Source organism: Chinchilla lanigera, unplaced genomic scaffold (assembly GCF_000276665.1).
Source record: "Chinchilla lanigera isolate Chin_1 unplaced genomic scaffold, ChiLan1.0 scaffold00061, whole genome shotgun sequence".
Lineage (NCBI taxonomy): Eukaryota > Metazoa > Chordata > Mammalia > Rodentia > Chinchillidae > Chinchilla > Chinchilla lanigera.
In genome coordinates, this window is record NW_004955462.1 from 669019 (window position 1) to 691914 (window position 22896).

Consider the following 22896-nt stretch of genomic DNA (forward strand, 5'->3'; position numbering starts at 1 on the left):
AAAATACCTTGTTAAGGAGTTTAGTCTGTCTTATAACTTTTTGCATAATGACATCTGTTTTTAAGAGCTTTCATGTTTAATTGTACTTAGCACTCTGTGTGTGCTTTCTTTTTTCTTTCAGGATTAAGCATGAAAATATTGTTGCCCTGGAAGATATTTATGAAAGCCCAAATCACTTGTACCTGGTCATGCAGCTGTAAGTACCTTTGTTTAATTGATGAATGTCAAACAGCATTGTTAATCCCAATGCCTAAATCAATGCATGTCATGGTAGAGGACCAGTCAAATGGGGAGTGGTGAAGTTTGTGGGCACGGGAGAAGGCTGGGGCCATCTAGAGACCATGTGCTGGGTATAGGAATCAACTCACGGGATGGAGTCTGCAGCTGCTGGGCTGGACTGCAGATCGTGAATGTGGGATCACATCCTGCCGTACGGGGTGTCTCTGCCACTTCCTAATGTGCCAGGTCCAAACGTTGCCACTTGAAGACACCCCAGCGGGCCCACTGTGAAGTACACTGTGCTCCTGTCTCTAGGAGAAACTCCCACCCTGTCTTCATTTCCAGGGATCCCAGGGGAGGGAGCAGATGGCGGCTGTGTGTTCTGCCCCTTCCCTTCTCTTGCTCTGGCAGATAAATGCACATGGGATTGGAATGGGGACTTGTGCCAGACATGGTCACAGTATCACTGGAGTCAGACCATTCGATTATCTCCACATTCCAGTCATACTGAAGATTGCCAGGACAGGGAGGAAATTAAAAAGAGAGACTCTCAAATTCAAATGAGAGACTACTTAAATGTATATTTTTAAAATTTTAGATGAAGTAAGCCTCCCCACTAGATAAATGCTTTACTCAAATTGTGATGATTCATTCCTGGAACATGCCAGGACATGTACTAGAATTAACAGATGGAAACTGCTACAGAATAATAAGCTTTTATCATGACCTAAGTAAATAAACTCAAACACCACATTACTGAGCTGTATGGCTGAAGAAGACTTTTCTTGATCAAAATATACACATCATTTCATTGTTTATTAATGTTCAGACTTTGAATCACCAAAGGGATGCAGAAGAATTGATGACTAGGCTAGTAATTTATTTTCCATATAGTCTTCTCTTTCTTATGAATGTTTAAACAACACATTAACTTGGGATCATGTTTGAATGCAAATAAGTATTCACTAATGCATTTATTTAGTATTTCATTATCTTTAAAATATTTTAGTAGGTTATGACACTTTGTGTAAATATTTTAAAATGCCCAACTTGGAAGCATCTGATTTTTTTGAGACTTGACCATGAGTCAGTTTAAGCTTTTTGTGTTTGAATTGTTTAATTTGATGTTAACTCTCCAGTTACCCAGAGGTAATCTTTCCTAGTTCCTTGCTTTTTTAAAAAAAATGATTTGCTACACATCTGATTTTTCTTAACAAGCACTAATTCTCCCTAAATTTAGTGATGCTCTCTGGGGGCTTGTGACTTTTTTAAAAAATAGAATAGATTCTTTAAAGATGCAAGTGAATTATTTGCCTAATAGGAAGACTGTGATATTTTGGTGACAAACAATGACCCTATAAAACATGATCTGTGTATTTAACTGTATGCTCTTTGGATAATACAAAAGTGAATAATATTTGAATTCAATGTTCACTCCCCCATATTCTCTTTAGTTTTGTGTATATGGAAATTTGTGTATATGAATATCAGTTAAAGTATCTCAAATATGGAAATCTTAGCTCTCTCTTTTACTAGCTGGTGAATTAGGGCAAATGAGACTGGTCCTCTCTGAGCACCAGTTTCCATAAAGGGAAAAGTAGGGCTAATATTTACATTAGAGGATTGCAGTGAGTAATGAATGTAAAAAATGTATGGGAAGCAGTCATAAAAAAATAAGTCTCAGTGCATGATGTTTTCTCTGTGGACATCTGTATCGTTTCATCAGGATGTCTCTGCAGATGGCCTTGACTTTTATGAGATAAAGTCTAAGTGGATTTGAGTGTTGCCTTTGTCAGCAACTTGGCTGCTGACTTACTAGCAAAAGTGTACATAGGGGCTGGGGATTTAGCTCAGCAGCATAGTGCCTGCCTGGCAAGCATAAGGTCATGAGATCGATTCCCAGTACCAGAAAGAAAAACAAACAAACAAAAAACAGTGTATGTAAAGATGGGTTGGCACAAGAGCATCACTGTATCTGGGAAGATGCATCCTTAGGTCAAAGCTTGGGAACTCTGTACTTGGCATAGCTTTCCCTACCCTACCTTGTGCTTTCCTGTCAGTAATAGCCTCTCTCTTTTGCAGTTATTCAAAATCTTATTACTATGGTGATAAAGTTTAATTTTTAAACTTTTAAATTTTGTGTCCTATGTGAGCTCTTTTGTCTGTTTTTTCTGTTTGTTTGCTTTTTTCTGGTACCAGGAATTGAACTCACGACATTGCGCTTGCCAGGCGGCGCTGTGCCACTGAGCTAAATCCCCAGCCCCGTAAGCTCTTTTGTCTAACTTATTTCCAAAACATTTTCATCTAGAAATTTTATAGTTTTAGCGTTTCCATTTAAGTATATGTCAAGATCAATTTCTACTTAATTTTATATATGGTATGAGGTAAGGATGATATTTATTTTTGCCATAAGGTTATCCAACTTTCAGGACCATTTATTTTGAAGACTTTTTTCCCCCAATCATTTGCCTTACACCTTTGTCAAAAGTCATTTAAACATGACTAGGTTGATTTCTGTATTCATTGTTCTGGACTATTACTATTCATCTGCCGTTTGTCAATGCCACACTGTTTTGTTTACTATAACTTTAATAGTAAGTCTTGAAATCAGGTAGTAAAAGTCCTTTAGCTTTGTTATTCTTTCCTAAAATAACTTTGACAATCTAGGTTATTTGCACTTTCATATAGGTTTTATAATCATAAATTGGGTGTGGTGGTCCACAGCTATAATTCCAGCTACTCAGAAGCTGAGGCAAGAGGACCACAAATTAGAGGCAGCCTGGACAATTTAGTGAGACTCCTCTCAAGCTTTTAAGAAAGGCTGGGGATGTAGCTTAGTGACAGAGTTCTTGCCTAGCACCTGAGTTCAATCTCTAGTACCAAAGGTAGTAATATATATATATATATATATATATATATATATATATATATATATGGATGGGGTGGAGAGGATTGACTCCTAACCATCTTGGGGAATTTTGTATGGGATTATGTCTAATCTGTATATGTACACAATTGACAACTTTAAAAAGTTGAGCCTTTCAATTCATAAACATGATCAGTCTGTCCATTTCTTTAGATATTTTGTTAGTCATAGTCATAGTTTATAGTTTTAAGCATGTATCTTTGTTCAGTTTATTCTGAAATACTTCTTTTTGATGATCCTAATGTAAATGGATTTTATGTCATTTTTCTAGTTGCTTGCTTCTATTATATAAAAATACAGTTGATTTTTATGATAAATCCACTTGTTAGTTCAGGTAGTTGTTTTGTGTATTTCCTGGCATTTTGATTCTAAACAACTGTGTCAATTTCTGTTAATTCTAGTTGTTCTTCACAGGAATTCTATTTGGTAAAACTTCAGCAGTTTTAAATATTGAGTATTTTAATGTCATATGTCTTTAAAATATTTTACGTCCAATATTTTGGACATTCAAATTAACCTCTTTTATATCTTCATCTCTTCTACTAATTATGTAAATTAGTGAGAGTTTTAAAAAGGAATGACAAGGAAGGGGGGGAGAATAGAAAAGGAAGAGAAACCAAAGAGTGACTGAAAACCCTTGATGTATCAGAATGCAATGCCACTGTTAAGTTTTTGGGTTGATTTCAGGATTTTGTCAGTTGTGTTATTATTTTTGTTACTATATTTTGGTTTTTGTTTGGCAATACTTGATCATTTTTGTTCCCAAGAACTGTATTTGGGGGTGGGAGAGGTCTGGATCAGTGGAAAGTAGTTTTCTTTTGGTTTTTGATAACTTGTGTTTGTATCTGCTTTTGTTTTTGAAGATCTTAGAAAGTCCTTAATTTCTAAATGTTTAGTTAGGATTTAGAGCATAACAGTTCAGGCGACTTTGTTTGACAATATTTGTGCCTGGAAGGTTTTTGGTTTCCTAGGAAACATCATCTTGAGCACTGAAGCTCAGATAAAATAAAGGATGCTCAGCGCACTAATTCTATTACTTTTCTAATTGCTATTTCAGTTCTGAGTGTGGTAGCATATTTGTCCCTGTGTTTTTGTAGGAGGAGATTTGATGCATGTTTATAGAGGCCTCTATTTAAATTTTATTTGGTTTTTCTGAAAAATGTGTTTTTCCTGAATGCTATTTTTAAAACATTTTTCTTTAGATAGTAGGGGTCAATATGACACTGATAGGTTTTTGATGAAAATCCAGCTTATATCGAGTTTATTTCTCATCTGACTTTGCTTGTGGAGGATAAGTATTTGGAGATGATAAAGGATTCTCCCTCACCTCTTCCCATCATGCATCTGTAATAAAACAGGCAGTAAAGTATGTTTCAAGCTGATGTAATACAAAACACTTGGCAGAAGTAATTTTCTTCTTTTTACAAAAAGAAATAGATTATATTCTAATTGAATTAGATCACGTTTTCAATAACACCTAAATTTCCATATGTGGGGAACCTCTGAATGTCTGTCTCCATTGTAGACTCCTCTCCAGAACACTAGGTTGGTATATTTATCGGTCAGCAGTGGTTCCACTTGGCTGTGTAATAAGCATCACTCATTTAACAGATCCAAAATAAGTTTGAATTTTCCACAAAATCTGCTTCTCCTGATGTCTGTCTCATTTTAGCAGATAACAACTCCACTCTTCCAGTTGCCTGGGCCAAAAACCTGGAGTCATCCTAGATTTGTACTTTTTTCTCACACCCAACACACCCACCCATTGGCAAATCCAGTGATTACCAACTTCATGATACATACCAAACCAGTTCTCACTTTCTCCATAGCTACCACCCTGCACAAGCCACCATCACATAGAAAACCCCAACCCTGCCTCACTGGGATGTTCTCTCTTAATGTGTGTATTGTTCACATTTCTGTGGCTGGGATCAAATAGCTGACATATACAACTTCAAGAAAAGGTTTATTTTGGTTCATGATTTCAGAGGGTTCAGTCCATGGTTGGCTGGCTCCAAAACAAAGACATCAAGGTTAAGAGCATGGAGGAGGAAAGCTGCTTGGTTCACAGCAGCCAGGAAGTAGAGAGGGAGAGAAACAGCTTGAGAAGAGATACACCGCTAAGGCATACCCTGGGAACCCATCTCCTCCAACCAAACCCTGTCTCCCAATAGCCACTGAGCCATGAACTCATCAATGGATTAATGTTCCAGTGATCCAGTCACCTTCCCAAAGCCCCACCCATGGACACATGAGCCCTGGGAACACTTTTAGATCCAAACCGTAAGTGTGCTAGCCAAGCTTGTTCCAGCTTTGCTAAAAACTTCCATGTCAAAGTCAACAGTGACCTCCAGGCTGCATCTGTCCTTGGCCTGAGCAAGTCCTCTTACCTCCTGTCCCATTTCTTTCTCACCTTTTCAATCAGCTGCAGCTAAAGCAGCTTCTTTGCTGTTCTTTAAAGGTGCTGGGCTTGTGCCACCACAGGGCTTTTGTTCCTACTGTTCCTCTGGTTGGAGCATTGTTCCTGAGATATCTTAAAGCTCATTGAATGAAGGAAATATTGGAATTGCTGCCAAATTATCACCCTTTCCACGAGTTATTTCCCCAGTATAAAATATGGAGTTATTCCCCTGTAAAATAAGGGGTTGTTCCCCTGTACTTTAGCCATTCCACTATATAAAATAGTGGCCCCTACCAACTCCTACCACTGACCCATTCACCTCAATGTTTTTTCCCTCTGTAACACTTGTCATCATCATGAAAGGTACCTCTGTTCTGTTGTCAGCTAGAGCAGTGCTTCCACATTGTGATAGGCACATAGTAAATATTTGTTCAATTTTGTGATTTTCTCAGTTCCAGCTGCCTTAGTAGCTTTTGTAGTGTTGTAATATTCTCCAAAGACAAATGAAGAGCATCTTCATCCTCACACACCACAGAAAAGGAATAGTGTTTAATATATCTTTATCTTCTCATTCGAACTCTACAACAAACTTAGGAGCTTATATTGTCCCAGTTTTACATGAAGAACCTAAACAGAGAGGTTGGTTCATTTCCTCAAGCCAGTATGTGGCCCATGACCAATGTAATATGACATACTGCTAAGCTTTGTTAGGAAAAAGACAGTCTAGTAGGTACCTGAAAAACTTCACTAGTTATGATTCATCATGTATGTTAAAAGTAGAGGTAGCTAGAAAATATCCTATTTTATAGTGGTTTGTGAGGGGAGAAAAGCTTATTCAGTAATACCACAGAAGTTCATTAGAATAATTTTATTCCATTTGCAATGATTACTGTGTCTCTTTCTAACATAATTTTTTCATTTAATGAATGAATGGATGAATGCATTTTACCAATACGGTGATTTGCATTGTGCTTATTCCCTGTGACATACAAAGATTTCTAATATTTCTTTCATCCCAGGTTAGCATTCACACATGTACAACTAGTTACCTGCTAAGCTTGAAAAACTAGGAATTAAACATACATTCTTTAAAGAATATTAATTTGATTACCGAGTAGCCTGATACATACAAATATATGCAGCTTCCAAGAGAAAATATAGTATATTCCTCTGTTGGCTTCTGCATGAAGCTCTTTGAACACTTCCCTGACTGGGGTAGGGGGTCACCAAGGTTAGCTTTCATGGCGATATTGTATTTGCAATGTATACGCTGAGTTCCCAGAATCATTTTTAATTAGAACACAAATTATTACTTGCAATAGAAAGTCTTTCATAAGTAGCCAAGCATGATAATGAAGGAAAAAGTGTTTCTGAATATAATAGCATAATATATTTACATAGAAATTATCAAAACCTTATCTTTGTTCACAGCAGACACTGAATGCCTACCTGGTTTCTGATCAGTACTGGAGGAGTTGGAAGGAGGTTGGGGGACAGTTGATCCTCTCTAGGAGCTGCCTTTGTAGAAGATGTTACAACCCCCATTTGCATTCTTTGCAAATTGTGCAGGGCGCAGGGTGCTCTGAGAGAGGATGCCCTAATGATGGAGAGTGAGCCACATGTATGTGCTAAGCTAATGTGAGGCTGTGCTTCTGGCAGTAGGGCGGGTACAGAAAGAGACATCAAGCGGGTAGAATGGGAAGAGAATCCAGTCTGTGTGAGGCTCAGGCTGTCAGGCAGCTGAATCTGTGAGCAGGTGAGGCTGTGAGGGGCTGAGTCTCTGAGGACTCAGTCTGCAGTCATTTGGTGTCTGTGTTTGGCCTGTGAAGAGCTCAATCTAAGAGGGGTTTTGTCTTTTAGGGGTTCACCTTAGCTGAGATGAGGGTGCTGTGTGACATCTTGGAAGCAAATAGATCTGGAGACACTGGAAGATGCCAACTCTGTATTTCTAGTTAATGTTGTTTTATCATCCTTCAGGCTATTCAGGCTAGTCCTTCCTTTTTCTTTCTTTCTTTCTTTCTTTCTTTCTTTCTTTCTTTCTTTCTTTCTTTCTTTCTTTCTTTCTTTCTTTCTTTCACTAGAAAGCCTACTGAGGTATAAAGGACTTAAAAAGTAAAAAGATAAGAGAAACCAAGGCCCAATATAATTTTGTACCAATCTTACTAGGTTCAACTATATGAAATTGCCAGTATGTAATTGTGCTTTATAAGATCAGTGTTGGTGATAGAACCCATAGCCTTGCACCTGGTAGACAAGTACTTTACCACTAAGTTACACTCCCAGCCCTAAATCCCATAAATTGTAGGAGCAATTGAAATGTTACTTTTGAAAAGGAACATCTGGTCACTAATACTAAATTTTGAGAATCCATAAAAATACGTAAGGAAAAGAACTGGGCATAAACTATTAAACATAAATTTCAGAAATTATCCATTCTTCACTATAAATTACTTCAACATTTGTTTGATTAAAGGGTACATGTAATACCTCAAAGTCAGCAAGCACAGACTTGTAAAAGAAAACAATAAATATAAGGTCTTACCACAGACTTTGTTGCTTCTGATTCCCTAGTAAATAAAAATTTGGAGATTGTAAAATGAGCAGCTACAGGGTAATAAATTTCAAAATACATCAGACAGACGTCCTAATTTGAAATGCTCCTGAGTTGCAATTGACAAGTGTACTCTACTGCAACCAAACCAGCCTTCTCATCCATGCAAATCCAATGTGTAAATTCCTGCCTCAAGTTTTCTCTTACTCTTTCCAGTTTCTATCCTGCTGTTTCTACCCCTCCTGGGCATCTAGACTTTCTTTTTTCTGTTAAAACATCATACCACACATCTGTCACACTCTCCTTAGTGCCCTTCTGCTGAGCACAGCACTCCAGCACCCCAGCACCTCCCTCTGGTTGCCTCTCCATCTTCCACTCATGGAGTCTCCTCCACTGCACTTTCCCTGTGGTCCTAGATCAAGGAAAGAGATCATTGTGAGTTCTGATTGCTCTGCTCTAAACGGTGAGCTACACATCCTGTATGATTCCAGGGATACTAGCTCCTAGAAATTGTTTGCTTCCGAAGTTTCTGTATCGTATTTTATCCATCTTTGTCATTGTGCGTCATTGTAATTGTTCATTCATTCACCCACTTACTCAACAAGTATTTATAGAGTCTCTACTAAGGGTATGGTCAGTGCCTCTGCACCTGGGTTTTGACACTGCACTTGCCATCTGGCCTCTCTGCTCTAGCTGTAAAGGAAAGGCTTTTTGTGTTGTTGACGCCTATTTATTTGTCTTCGACTGCCACAGTCTCAGGTGTCTTTTGCTATCACCATGTTCTCAGCATAAATCTTCCTGAACCAAGCATAATATGAAAAATCTAGTAGTTAGGTTTCCTGTGTTTGCTATTTTTCCAGCTCCTGGGATGGTATTTCTAAAACCACACTTCTCTTGAATCTGTGGAGCGTTGAGTAGCACATGTTGGTGATAATGCCAGCCCCACAGCCTGGAAAATGTGTGGGACTGGATTTTCCTCCTTAGGAGGGGAATGAATGCTGGTATTGTTGAAGCCTCCCTGGCTCCCTATGGAAGCAGGAATTTGGAATTCTGCTACATCCCCTTTGCTGCTCCCTGGTGATTGATTTTACATGTTGACATAAAACATCCCAGCTCCTTTGTGGCCCAGGCCCTGCAGCCCTGTCCCCAGCTGGCCTTCCTTTCTTCACGAGTCTCTGATTTCAACCATGCTCTTTTATACACTGATGGCTTTGGGGACAGACTTGGATTTCCAGCCCCTTTCCCAGCTTGTGTGACCAAGGTGACTAGTACGATGTCCTTTGTATCCGCGGACAACACATGCGGTGATGTTTTGTGCTCCCTGGCCAGCTCCTGCTTGTAACTCTGCAGTGAAGCATGGAGTCCATGGCTGCTGTCTAGAAGGGCCATCCTCAGGCCTGCCGTGGCTCTGTGGCCTTCACCTTCGCTCTTCCACCTAGTTGACAACAACTCCTTGGTTTCTTTCCTGTTGCCTGTTCTTTGACATTTGTGAGACTCCTTCATTTCTTCCCATAGCTTCACTACCCACCTTCAAGCACCTGTTGTCATTCTCATTCCGGCAATCTCTTTCCTTCTGTAGCTGATGCATCCACCTTGCAAATGCGCAACCTGGACGTCATATAACTGCCTGCATCCTCTGCATCTGCATCAGAGCTGCCAGGGTCTAGGGAGGAAAATACCTGGTTGGGCAAATTGAAGCCACTAAGAAATGAATGGTCCCCAGTCTCAGCCCAGCCCCCAGCATCACTCTGATTCCTGTGATTCTGGTTAGGTTCTTCTTTTGATCTCATATTTCCATTTACACCAGACATTTGTTGCTCTACCTAAGCTGCTGTCTGCTCCACAGCCTTTGAATTCAATTTAAGCCTAAGTTGGTATCAAACTTCTTTGCAAACAAATCCTCCATATTTTGGTTGCTTTGGTTAAAAAAAATTGGAAAACTATAATTGATATTATTAGTGTTTTAAAGGCTCCAAATAATAGCAGTTGAAGTTTATAGCAAACTTCAGCCATTGGTTGAAAATAGATCTTGGAAAAAGTTTCTACAAGTGAAAATGAATAAATTAAATGATGATAACACAAATAATGTATGCATCTAAGGAGACTGTAGACAATTTTATTAAAAATTAATAAATTCATATTGGAAAAATGAATTCTTCAGATTTGGATTTAGAAGCAGATATAAATTTTAAAAATAATTAAACTTTGTGAATTTGTGTCATGATTGGTTATTCTGTGTCTGTTCTTTCTGATAGATAATAAACAAATAGAGACTTTTTTTGCTTTAACACATGTATAAATTATATTCTTTGTGGAAGTAATTTTACTGTTAGAAATATTAAATAAAATTTAATAAGCCTACCAATGTGGTGATGAATTTATCAATCTATAAATAAATATTTTAAACGTTATGTGAATTTTATTAATTTCAGTGGCTCCTGTCATGCTTAGAAATGTGCTGGTTTGCTAATACATGCCTTTGATGTTCTCTGATTTTTTTTTTTTTTTTTGGTGGTGCTGTGGCTCAGACCCAGGGTCTTCTGCACACCAGATGAGTGTCCGACCCGTGAGCTACATCCCCAGCCCTCTGATGCTCTTTTTAACTTCCTTTCCTTGGAAGAATTAAGCCAGTTCATTTTGCTTCCCAAATGGTTTTATCGTGGTCTTTTTCCTCTTACTTATATCTACCTTTTCTAGCTATAAACTCCTTGAAAACAGAATCACTATCTTAGTATTTTTGCATCTTTATGGTCTAGCAGAAAATAGGTCATAATAAATGATTATTAAATAAAGTTAGGACTCCAAGTGTGCGTTTCTTTCATAGAATATCACAAATTAGCATGTTGATAGAGATATTTTATCAACAGTTATTTTTTTTAATCAACAGTTCTTTTCATCATCCTCACATAACCATTGATTCAGACCCCTAAGCAAATGAGACTGAAAGCATTTCAGGTCAACGAGATATGGTGTTTCAGTCTAATGGATGTGTGGGTGCGCTCTAAAAGTGATGAGGTTGCACTGTCTGCAGATGTGACATTTAATGCCTTTGAAACAAACACATTCAGCCATGAGGCAGATCAGAGTTAAGGATAGGGAATGTTTTCCCTCTGAGAGAGTGAGGTGCACAGATGTGACAGATATATACACTGAGGGCCCAGGGGCCTGCTCCTGCTGCCTGAGACAAGCCAGAGAGGCCTGTGTGCAGACGCTCAGTGGCAGCCATACTCTACATGTTTTCTAAGGCCTTAATATTTTAAGAAGTCATATTCTTCTGGAAGAGTGTAGTGCACTGAGTGGGCAGAGGTGTTTGGTGTTCTTGTGACATCCAAGGCATCTTTGCAGGATCAGATGTGATGGGAAAGAAGAGAAACTGTTGCTTCAGACATTAGAGAAGGGAGTATCTTAGAAGTAGTCTCAACCACTGTGCTTCCTGCTGATTTATGCCAAACCCTTTGGGAAGAAGGACTCCTGCTATTTTATTTAAGTCATAAGCCCTTGGTAAGGGTCACAAAAGGGGTAGTTAAAATTTCAGGACTTCCCTAGGTACAGTAGAAAATTACTACTGTTTTCTGTTTGCTTTTTTGAGATGAGGTCTTACCATGTTGTTATGCTGCCCAGGCTGGACTCAAACTTGTGATCTTTTTGCCTGAGCCTGCTGAGTATCTGGGATTGCAGGCATGTCCCACCTCATCTGGCTAGAACTGGAAATTACTTATTTATGTGTCTAAGTACTAAAAAGCATGCAAATAATAAGATGATCTTAAAATAATTTTAAGTTATTGCTTATTTTTTAAAAATCGTATCACTATGATTGAACATTTATGAATTGAACAAATTACTGTACCTGCTATATGCAGAGATGTTTATGATAGGTCAGGTTTTTGTGTGAATATGTCTAATATATCCCCATTTTTAGTTCTTGTAGTAAAATGAAAAAGAAAACTAAGAGAATGTATTCAGAAGATGTTAGGAGTTGAGACAAAATTTTTTCAATCATTCTGCTACTTATTTATTTGGTGTTAAGCACTTTAAACTCCAGAATCATAGTTAACCTGGAATAGTTAACCTTTTACTATATAAAGCAGGCAAAGATTTACCTTGGGAAGTTAATTTGTAGCATTTCAGATAGAAATGGGAGCCAAATAGCTGCCGTCAGACATCAAACAAGATCTGTAACTAAACATTGTTTTTCCAAGGAATTCTTAGGGGTTAATCGTGGCCCCCAACGATTATGTAACATAGTCACTACTAATCCACTGTACCAGGGTTGTGGCTGGTACATGTTAGAACTGTTCGGGAACACCAGCCATTACTGAGTTTTAGTACCTTTAGGACTCAGTGCTAAGTGACTGTCCTCTCCTTTGGAAGAGCCACTAGGACTCAGTAATAACCACCCCATTAAGTGTGGCCAGATATCTGTTTTTCTGAGGGGTGCTACTGGTTTAACCAACAGTAAATGCAGCCAGGCCTTTATGAAGACCCTGAGTTGTTCATTGGCTGTTTCCAAGAATAGTTCTTCTGCCACTGAATTACGCATAGTTTTATTCCAAAAAGGCACTACCAGCCTTCTTCATGGTGACTCACTGTTTTCCCTATTCTCAATCATCCAGACTTGATAGAAACAGAGTAGATGGCATTTTCAAATGGAAACGAAGTCCAGAAGGTTAAGGACTGGTGCATGCTCTGAGATGGATTGACTCCAGCTTTCACACAGATAAGTGGACAATAACAGAAGGTCTACACTCTGCCGGAGATTAGGACACTTCGGTACGACTTTGCCTTGGCAGCTTCTACCCTTCAAGTGCATCCTGCTTTGTCCCATCACCTCCCAAGCACAGATGCCCCTGTGTTTATGGCCAGGGAACTGATGTATCCACTACGCATGCAAAGAATTTGAATTTTCTGGATTTGAGCCTCAGTAGCAGTAGCCAGAACTTAGAATGTGTGATTGAGAATTGGAACAAATGAATTCCGCAGGCATAGTTTGTTTCTAAGGTCCTTTGATGCCCATTAACCTGTCTGGAAGTTAATATTGTTTGTACATTGAAAGTTATATTGTTTCTACCATACATACACTGGAAATACTGCACTAGAATGAGGTTACTTTGCATGTGATGGTATGAGCAAATTGGAAAAATACAGTGCTAATAGATAAACACCTATTTTACTTCATGTAGTGTATACTCATTTGTGTTTTAAGCAAATTTGTATGTGCATACATAAGCGCAAATGTGTAGAAAGTACATAGAAGAATATGTAGAAAACAGGTTTATTCTTAGAGGAAAAACTAATATCTTTTGGGTGAATAAAAACTTTTTACTGTATACCATTTTGTTCTTTTAAAAATTTTTATCATATTGAAAAAAAGAGGCCCCAATTGTGCTTATTTCCAGAGTTTTTATGGCTTCATTATAAAACTTATTCCTAGATCTCTAAGAACTTTGGGTTCCATCTTGCAGACTAGATCTGTCGTTACCAACCTCCCATAGTAATTATTTTGCCTGTACAAGTAATTCTTAACAGCACAAAGAATCAGTTATCACTGTGGCAAAAAACTTTTATTTTGCTGGCATAATCAAAGCCTAAATCTTCTTCTGTAAAGAAATGACTGAGAAAGAGAGGTCATTACACTGATATGTAACATCATGCTCTAAACAGGAGGACCTGATGTGCGCATTTTCATAACAGCTTCATTTTTAATATCAGCCTTCATACTGAGCCCGTAATGACTTGGGTCTTTAATTATCTCACTGAGCCATTTATGTTGATTGAAGATGAGCCATTCTCATGGATTTATTGATTCTATGCTCAGAAAGAAAAAAAGACATTACAAAGCATATTTTGACAACATTCTTTTTAATACAATGCCTACTGTGTTGTGTCCCAGAAATCATGTGCCACTAATGTCTACATCCTTTGTCTGTCTGTCTCTCTGTCTCTCTCTCTTTTTCTTTCTCATCAACTTTTACATCTGTAGTGGATTAAAGATGCTGTTGAATTCCCATTATTTTACTATATGATTGTGGGATGTTTGTGCGTTTATCAGCTCTTAATTTTTCTCATAATGTGGAATGGTTGATGGATGATTGTGGGTGGCCCTTAAATCCTAACTAGCTGATATTACCTTGTGAAATGCAATCACTGAATAAAACCATAGGCATATGTATATATCCTGCTCAGAGCTCCTCGATGCAGTGATATAGGGATTGTGCTACAGAGACCATCACTTGCCATGGTGCTAGCCAGAGAGCCACTGACCAAAATAAAAGACCATTTCTCTCCATTCTGGAAATAAATAAAGTGAGAGATTGCTGAGAATAATATCCCCTAAGGGCTGCAATATTGGAGCTGGATTTAAGAGCTGAGAAGTTACTGAAAAGTTATTTGGGGTCTACCAGCAAAAACTGTCATTTGCTTCAGTCGGGATTACAGGTATGTACCATAGCACCCCACAAATTATGAGCAGTAATTTCCAATTGATGAACTATATGACTGTAATAAATGGTGCATTTTTTGTTTTACAGTATAGGGGATTAAACCCATGGAACATTGTGCTACATCCTCAGCCCCTTTTAATTTTTAAATTTTGGAACAGTTTCTATGATTCACTGCTCTGAGAATGGCCATAAGTGCAACTGATTAAGGACCTGGCTGTGCAGGTTTCTCATCTAAGTGTTTAAATTAGTTGGAAACAAATAATTCCTGCTTGTAGTAGATGTGACAATAGGGAATGAGGTGAATGAAATATCAGTTTAATTCAGGCTCCACTTACAAAGTATCTTCACATTTTCATTTTATTCTATAACATTAAGTGATATCATTGTGACATGTGTTATTGGTTTGTCTGCACTCACCTTTAAGGGTCTATTTAGTGTCTTCTCCATCTCAAATGCCTCCTGGCCACCAAATGAATGGGGGCTTGTGTAGCTCAAGTGGCAAAGGTGTTTGGTGCGAATATCTGATCCTCAGTGTCAGAGCATCTGTAAATACACTCCAACTTTCCTCTGAAAAACAAAATTTAAAAATTGTTTGTTGAAATAAAAATATGTACAAGCCAGCCACTAATTACTGACCTCTAGTTATGTTGTAAAAGAAGATGCATAGAAAAGAAAGAGTTGAAAGATTACTAACAGCTCAGTGAAATTCAAGGCTTTGATTTTACCATGTTTTCACTGCTGTTGGTAGGGAGAAAACTGTTGAGTCCTTTAGCTCCACAAAGGAAGTGGTACCGTTGTGCAGACACTGCATGGGCCTAGAATACTTTCGATTTCTCAAACCCTTACAGCTTCTGCTTACCCTCAGATCTCTTTAATGAGTTTCTCTTCCTTCCAGTTGTTGAAAAGGTTATTTATGGTTCAGACACAGGCTCCCTTCTTGGCAGCTTACAAGAGGGACACTTGTTCTCGATCTAGTATTCCTGCTTTGCACATTTTGGACTAACCTGAGAGGTGAGGAAAGATTGTAACCATCAGATCACCAGGGGATGACAATATTTATTGTCTTAGGATGTTTCCCCAGAAATTAGCTTTTCTTCTTTCTTCCTACCTGTCTCCTCCTCCATTCACACAAACTTTAATCTCTTTTAATTGGTGAAGTACACTCATTCACCAAACCAAGAATATTCTTGAATAACCTGTTTATCCTTTTGACAGTTTGACATACAGAATCATAAGGAGTTTGTGATAATCGTTTGCCCCTTGCCCAAAATCTAAACAAAGAACTGTTTGAATAGAGAACTTAGGTAGAAAGCACATAGAAAGATTTTTTATTTCCACAAAAGAGTAGATTTTTAATAATTGGTTTAAACTGAGGCTGTAGTGTAAAATTTTAAACGCCTGTATATTCAGTTTATTAAGTGGAAACAAAACTATGTTTGAACTTGGTGAGTTCATTTCTATGTTATATTCTGACTTGGGGTTCATTATTTGATCAAAAAAAGGGTACTGACATACACCGAATTCTCTAATGTACACAGGTCATGGGTGCTGATGAACGTTCTGTTGCTTGTGATTCGGTCTCGAGAGTAGCCAGTCTGATTAGCTGAGTCCTGTGCACGGAAGATGGCCAGGCTACTTTGATCTTCATGGGGACCTATTAGCGTTACTCAAGCTTGCACAGACATAGTTCGTGTGGCTAGAGACTTGATGACGAAGAACTGACAAAAATAAAGCATGGTCGCTGAGTGTCTACTGTCCTAGCCACTATTCCAAGCACTGGCTCGGGTGTCGACTCATTTAATATTTCAGTGTCTGTTTAGGAGTCCACTCGAGTCATATATTCTTCTGACTACGAGCCAACATCATTGTTTCCTAATGCAAACAGTAATACTCACGGGGCTGGCTGAACTCCCTATCCTTGAAACAACAAAGAGGAATCCAAAAACTCTCCCTCTCTTTCCCTTGTGTTATTGAAGGTTAACTTTGAAGGGATATTTAAAACAGAAGAAGAGCCCTGGTAGGTGGTTGTTATGGTTGAGATGTAAAATGTCTTCCAAAAGTTTCATGTGTTCAGAGGTGGGGTTTTCAGAAGGTGATTGGTCATGGGGGTGCTATACTCGGATTAATAACAAGTTTATTGTTGAATGTGTTGTTGGGAGCAGGGGCTTGGTTAGAAGAGATGGGCACTGAGGCATGCTTTTGGAAGGCATATCTCTGCCACCCAAGCCCCCTTTCTGCTGCCGTGGGTTGTGTAGCTTGTGTCTGACATGAGTTTCTTCCTTGGAGCCAGCTAATCATGGACTGAGCTCCCTGAAACCAAGAACCAAGTAAACCTCTTCTTCTTTAAGTTGCAGATGCCGGATATTTTGCCCCAGTGATGGGAAGGCTGATTAATAAAGTAAACTTTTAGAAATTTGTCTGATGCACACAGTAGCAACATATAGAAGCATGTAGAAAGACAGTCTCTAATGAGTGTCTGGAGTGCCCCTATGTGTGGTAATGGAAAGGCAGGACCTGAGAGGTGAGAGATATGTCCTAGGACTCCATTTCTACATATCTTAATATCTAATACATGTAGTGGGTCCTTTGCCAATAAAATAAAGAGAAGGAGGAGGAGGAGGAAGAGGAGGAGTGTTTGCATAACCAAGCCAGCATTTACTTCCTATGGTTGTCAAGTGAAGTTGATTACTTCACAGCCGTGGGTCCCACCTCTGGCCTTCCTGTCGAGCTCACTTTAGATCTCACAACTGACCCAGTGCAGTAATGTCACCTTTGATTCTGAAGAGCAATGATTAAGACTTGGCAGCTTCTATTTTGCTCACAGTTCTTTTTTTTAAAGGTAGTTATTTAGAGCACATGTTTGAATGACTTTCCTCTGCCACAAAAAGCTCTATTAACAAATCTCCCATTTGAGTTCATACATTGGTCATTTTATTTTGTCTTCATAACTGATATTTTGTTTTGATATAGCAGTTCAGTTCAGCTGCAAAACTAGCCCACTAAATATCTGGTAATGGAGTGGCACCTGTTTCTTCGGATGGGGAGGACAGTGGCATTTGTTATTAGTACTTACTGAATTATGTGATAATGATACAAGATAAATAAGGGAGAGAGTCCATAAACAGGTCCTGTCCTTTTACACACATACATAAGAACATACACACATGTGCGTGCACAGATTTGGCATGTGGAAACTAAAATATTTCAGGCCTGTGTAGAAGGTAAAGTGTTAAATAAATAGAGCTAGTAATTTGGGATAAACATAGATCTCTATGTCACTTTTTCATGCAAAAAAATTCTGGATGTACCTAAATAAAGTAATAAGATGAAATACTGAAAATCATAATACTTTTTTGTCCTACTGAGTTGAAAAAACACCTCCAAGTGTGGTATAAACTCAGAAACAAGAGAAGATAATATCAATAACTTTAACTTCATGAAAAGAAAATACTAAAACTTTTTTAGACCAAAAAACCTTAAAAATAAAGGAGAACAGAGAAAAATATTGGCAAAACATTTAGCTGAGCATGTGTTTTTATATTATTCTTACAAAGGAACAGTTAATGTTTAATTGTTTGATCAGTCTTACATGTCTATATTTGTTTCCCCAAGTAACCACTTTGAAGATATCAATATGTAATACAATAACCATTGTTAATTTCCTATCACCTTGTCTGAAATTCAGTATTGCTCGTATTGTTCTTGTGTTATTTTGTAAATGTATGTGTGTTTCTTAATAAGTTTTTGTTCTTTTATCTTTAAAATAAAAAAAATAGTTTTGATCTGCAAAAAAAAAGAGAAAGAAAAATGCTAGCCATTTAAATAGAAAAAAAAAAAAGGCAAGAACATTAACAACAAATTCCCAGGAAAAGAAATTAATTTTCTTAACAAATATGGATTGAACATGTTTTTTTCAGCTGAATTTTGAGGCCTTTTCTATGTCAAAGGTGCTCCCTGGGAAGGAGCTGTGAACAAGCCAGCCAAGGATCTTGCCCTAAGAAGTTCTGATGGTGAATTTCCTGTGTCAAGTTGACTGAACATGGTGCTGAGTGGTTTTGTGAACACCATAGTAGATACTGGTGTGAAGGTGAATTTTAGATGTGATTACTATTTAAATTAGATGGAAAGGACATGACCTTCCATAATGCGGGTGGGCCTCCTCCAGTCAGTCAGAGCCTTAAGAGCAGGGGAGTTGCAAGTTGAAGCCCAGCCTGGGCAACTTAGCAAGACCTTGTCTCCCTAAAAAAATTTTTAAAAGGATTAAGGATATAGCTTATCATAAAGGCCCTCAACTTAGTCCCCAGTTCAAAACAAAACCAAACAAAACAAAACGAATGAACAAATAACAGCAAAAGTAACCCCATAAAACTACTAAAAAGAGTCTTCCCAAAGAAGGAGAAATTCTGCCCCAAGACTGCAACCCAGAAACCCTGCCTACCATGGTGTTTTCAGATGCAGCATGACCACATCAATTTACGGCTGCAAAACTGCAAGTCAAAGAAGGTGAGACTGGATTCTGATTCCAGTTCTAAATCTCTTCCCATGCTCCTGTGTCCTCTTGGGTTGTCTTTATTTGGGGTAGATTTCCCTCAGGCCCCCTAGACTTACCTCTTCATCCTGCTATGGACTCATGGATGCTGGCTATGCAAACAGATACCCACGACCCTGCGAGCGGTATGCATAGAACTGGAAGAAGCAGCAGACTGGGCTCATAGCACTCAAGGGTCGTGCTATTCTGCCATCTCCATTGTTGGCCCTTCTTGAATGGGTACGGTGTCAGGCCCCAGCCTACCCAGGCCCTGGCATGGAAAGCATTTGTCTTTCAGACTCATCTCTGTTTGAGCCTCCCCTGATTAATCAGGCAAGATCTTAACCACTTTTTCTATTCCACTGAGCAGGAGTATTAGGTCTGTGCTGGAGTGAGTTCTTAGGTATCTGTATGTTTGAGTTTCCTTACCCGTCTTTTGAACTCCCAGAGACAGCTCATTACATGGTGATGAGAACAAAGAAAAGGGATCAAGGGAGGAGGAGAGAGATAGACCTTCCAGGCCACACCCCCAGTGACCTACCTCCTCTGAGCAGGCTTCTCCTCCCGAGTCACATTTCATATAAACTCATCAATGGACTAATTCCCTGATGAATATCTTGCCTCCATGATCCAGTCAGCTCCCAAAGCCCCACCTATGAGCTCATGAGGCTTTGGAGGGACTTCTAGATATAATCCATAACATGATGTTGTCAGAGTTGTGTTTCTCCTGGTGCTCCTAGAAGCCTTCTGCTGTCCTGGGTGCATGACTTCTTTATCTTCAAAGTGAAACATTTTGAAACCTCCCTCTCTTCCTCTTCCTCTCCCCGTTACTTTCTCCACTTCTGTCTCCACATCTCCTTAGCTCTTCTTAAGGACTTGTGATTTCTACCTGAATAATGAGGCTAGTCTTCATATCACAAGATCCTTAAATTAAACCACATCTACAAAGTCCCTTTGCCACATAACTTAGTGTACTCACACATTTCAGGGATTAGACCTTGGACATCTTTGGAGACACGTTGTGCTGCTTCCCTCCGTTTCTGTTCTCAGGGCCTGCCCTTCACAGACTGGTCCTTTAGCTTCAGCATCACCTGGGCCTCCTTTCCTCCCCTGTCCCCACTGGCCCTTTGGCCACTAAAATATGACAGTAAAGCTAGGTACAGTGGCACATACCCGTAATCTCAGCTAATCAGGAAGCCGAGGCAGGAGGATCATGAGTTTGAGGCTAGCCTAGGCAACTCAGCAAGCCCCTGTCACAAAATAAGTCAAAAAAGAGCTGTGGATGTAGCTTAGTGTGCCCTAGTTTCAATCCACAGTACAGGTAGCGGCAGGGTAGGGAATACACGTATCATACATATGTAATTATTTTACATCAGATTAAAGGGCACAGAACTTTAGTTACTGTGGTGCAGTGGTTTACAAAAGTGCTTAGTGACCACCAAGGCATCCTTTGCCCTGTCCCTTTTTTATTACATGTGACCATGGTTATATTGCTGACTCCAAAATGCAACAGTTCTGTGATAAAACCCATGTAGCCTTGTCGTCAGTCTAAAAATAAAGGACTGTTTTATCTTTCTGAAAATGAGTCATGTTCAGCTCGAGTGTTTCACAGATTATTCAGTAATCATTCTGGGATGGAAAAGTTTGGAAATTGCTGCTTTAAAATTGTCTGAGTGTGGATGCCTTAAGATCCATCCATCCATTTGAGTTAGATGTTCATACTCACATTCAACAGTAATTGTCTTAATGGATGAAAATGTCATTCTGTAAAAGCTATCGTTTACAGACTGAATTCTGCTTGTAATTTTTGATGTTCTTCTTCATTGTATTAGGAAACATAAGCACTTTCTACTCAGTAGGACAAGTAGTCCTAATAATAAATTTCAAATTCTTTTTTTGATATGAAAATGAAACCTTTGAAGAAAATAGCTTGTGAAGATGTGTCCATTTTACACAAATATAGCTAGTTCAGTTTAGAAAATCTGCATCTCAGCATTACTGTTCTAGTATTCGAGTCTGTCTGGATCCTTTCATAAGGACCAGAGAGTTCACAGCTGAAGTTTGTCTACTTTCACATTTGTGTTACTTTTCATTGAACTTAGAAAAAAAATACTAAATTCAATATAATTTATGTTAAAAACCAGCCTGGATTAAGATCTGATATGTACCAGTTCCTGGAGATTAATGTAATTATTATGTATTGCAAACATATATTACTAAAAAAGACAATTTGCCTTGGGTACAGTGGAAGATACAGGCCAAAGCAGGAGGTATTTGTAATACAAATCTTTGCCTTGCATTTAGAAGAAATTTGTGTTGTTAAATTTGAGTTAAATACTGGTTGAGTCTTACCTTATCTAAGATGGTTGGGATCAGAAGTGCTTCAGATTATAAAATTTTTTCAGTTTGGAACATACATATATACATAATGCTACACCTTGGGGATAGGAGCCAAGTCTAAACATGAAATTCATTTTTCTTTCATTAACACCTAATACGCATAGCCTGAAGATAATTTTATGTGGTATTTTTAGTGCACTTCTATTTTGACAGCAACTTGTCATATGAGGTCAGATGTGGAAGATTTGACTTGTGACGTCCCGTCAGTCCTCAGAAAGCTTTGAGTTTTGGAGCATTTTGGATTTCAGATTTACAGAATAGGGATGCTCAACCTGTAGTTGTAAAATCTCTCAAAAGGGTTCTACCTTTCATATGTTCAAGAACCAAACGTAATACTTAGTTGAGAATCTGTTTGTGATTCCTCTAGGGACCCAGAAAAGATTTCTTTGGTTTTAGCCTGCAGGCTTATTACCCTGTTGTCAAATGTTAACAATCAAGAATAAGAATTGGAAGCTGGGTTGAGCTTCAGCAGTTAACTTCAGCTGCTAATGTTTTGAGAAAGCAAAGATGTTTCGTAAAATCAAGGTCCAGTGGCAGACCCCACGCACAGGTGCCCTTCTTGCATTTCTTCCAAGTGTTGGACTAGGCCTGTGGTCTGGTTTTGACCAGGCGTGGCCCAGGGTGTGGAGGGGAGGCTGCGGCCTGTGCTTATCTTGTGGCCATGTGGGGTGACTACTCAGCAGGCCTTTGGGGGCAGTGCCTCCTACAGGAAATGGCTTTCGTCATTTCCAGCCGGGAGCTACTAAATCCCACGAAGACCATTCAGTTTATTGGCAAGAGTTATTTCTTTGACAGGAAAGCTTGCTTTGCCTTGGAATGGCTGCTGTTCCCTGAAATAGTGATACTAGTTGGGCCAAGTTTCCTAAAAATAGACACTTAATGAATACTACTCTGTTGTCAGCCTTGCTACTGTTTTTAAGTTTGCCTGAATTGCAGAAACTTAATGCTTGTGTAACAATTCAGCATGACAGCTGATGCATATTGCATGTGAAATTGTAAAATCATCTTACCCACTGAAGTTCTTAGGTGTATAAAGTCACATGGTGTCTAATCATGAAAGTGATTTGCAAACAAGAAATACCCAAACAGGAAACCTAGACAAAAGTTTGAGTAGATTGACTTAATGACCCATTATAGTTGTATAGCTGTGAGTACGCCCCCTGAACAGGCGCAGACTTCTTCCAGTACAAGAGGGGCAGGGAGCCAAGCGCTGCACCACCTCTGCCTGGCCAGTTAAATTGCTTTCTCATTTTCAGTTCAATTTTAAGACTGTGTGGCATCTTGAGTGGCCTATCTGTAATAACCATCCAGGCTTTCCACTTCAAAATGTTTCTTCGACATCCATCTTCCAATGACCTTCACACCATTTCCTGGTATCCACTTCGGGAACCTACTGTAAATTAAGGCTGTTTTCTCTTCCTCCAGCCATAC

General features: G+C 38.8%; 1 protein-coding gene across 4 annotated transcripts in view; it reads left to right on the top strand.

The window, feature by feature from the left end:
* Camk1d (calcium/calmodulin-dependent protein kinase ID) overlaps positions 1–22896 on the top strand; it is a 428006-nt gene that overhangs the window by 277784 nt on the left and 127326 nt on the right. For all 4 annotated transcript variants that reach the window (XM_005398082.2, XM_005398083.2, XM_005398085.2 and 1 more), the window contains exon 3: positions 122–196. In XM_005398082.2, coding sequence (XP_005398139.1) covers positions 122–196 — 75 coding nt within the window. The remainder of the gene's footprint in view (positions 1–121; positions 197–22896) is intronic.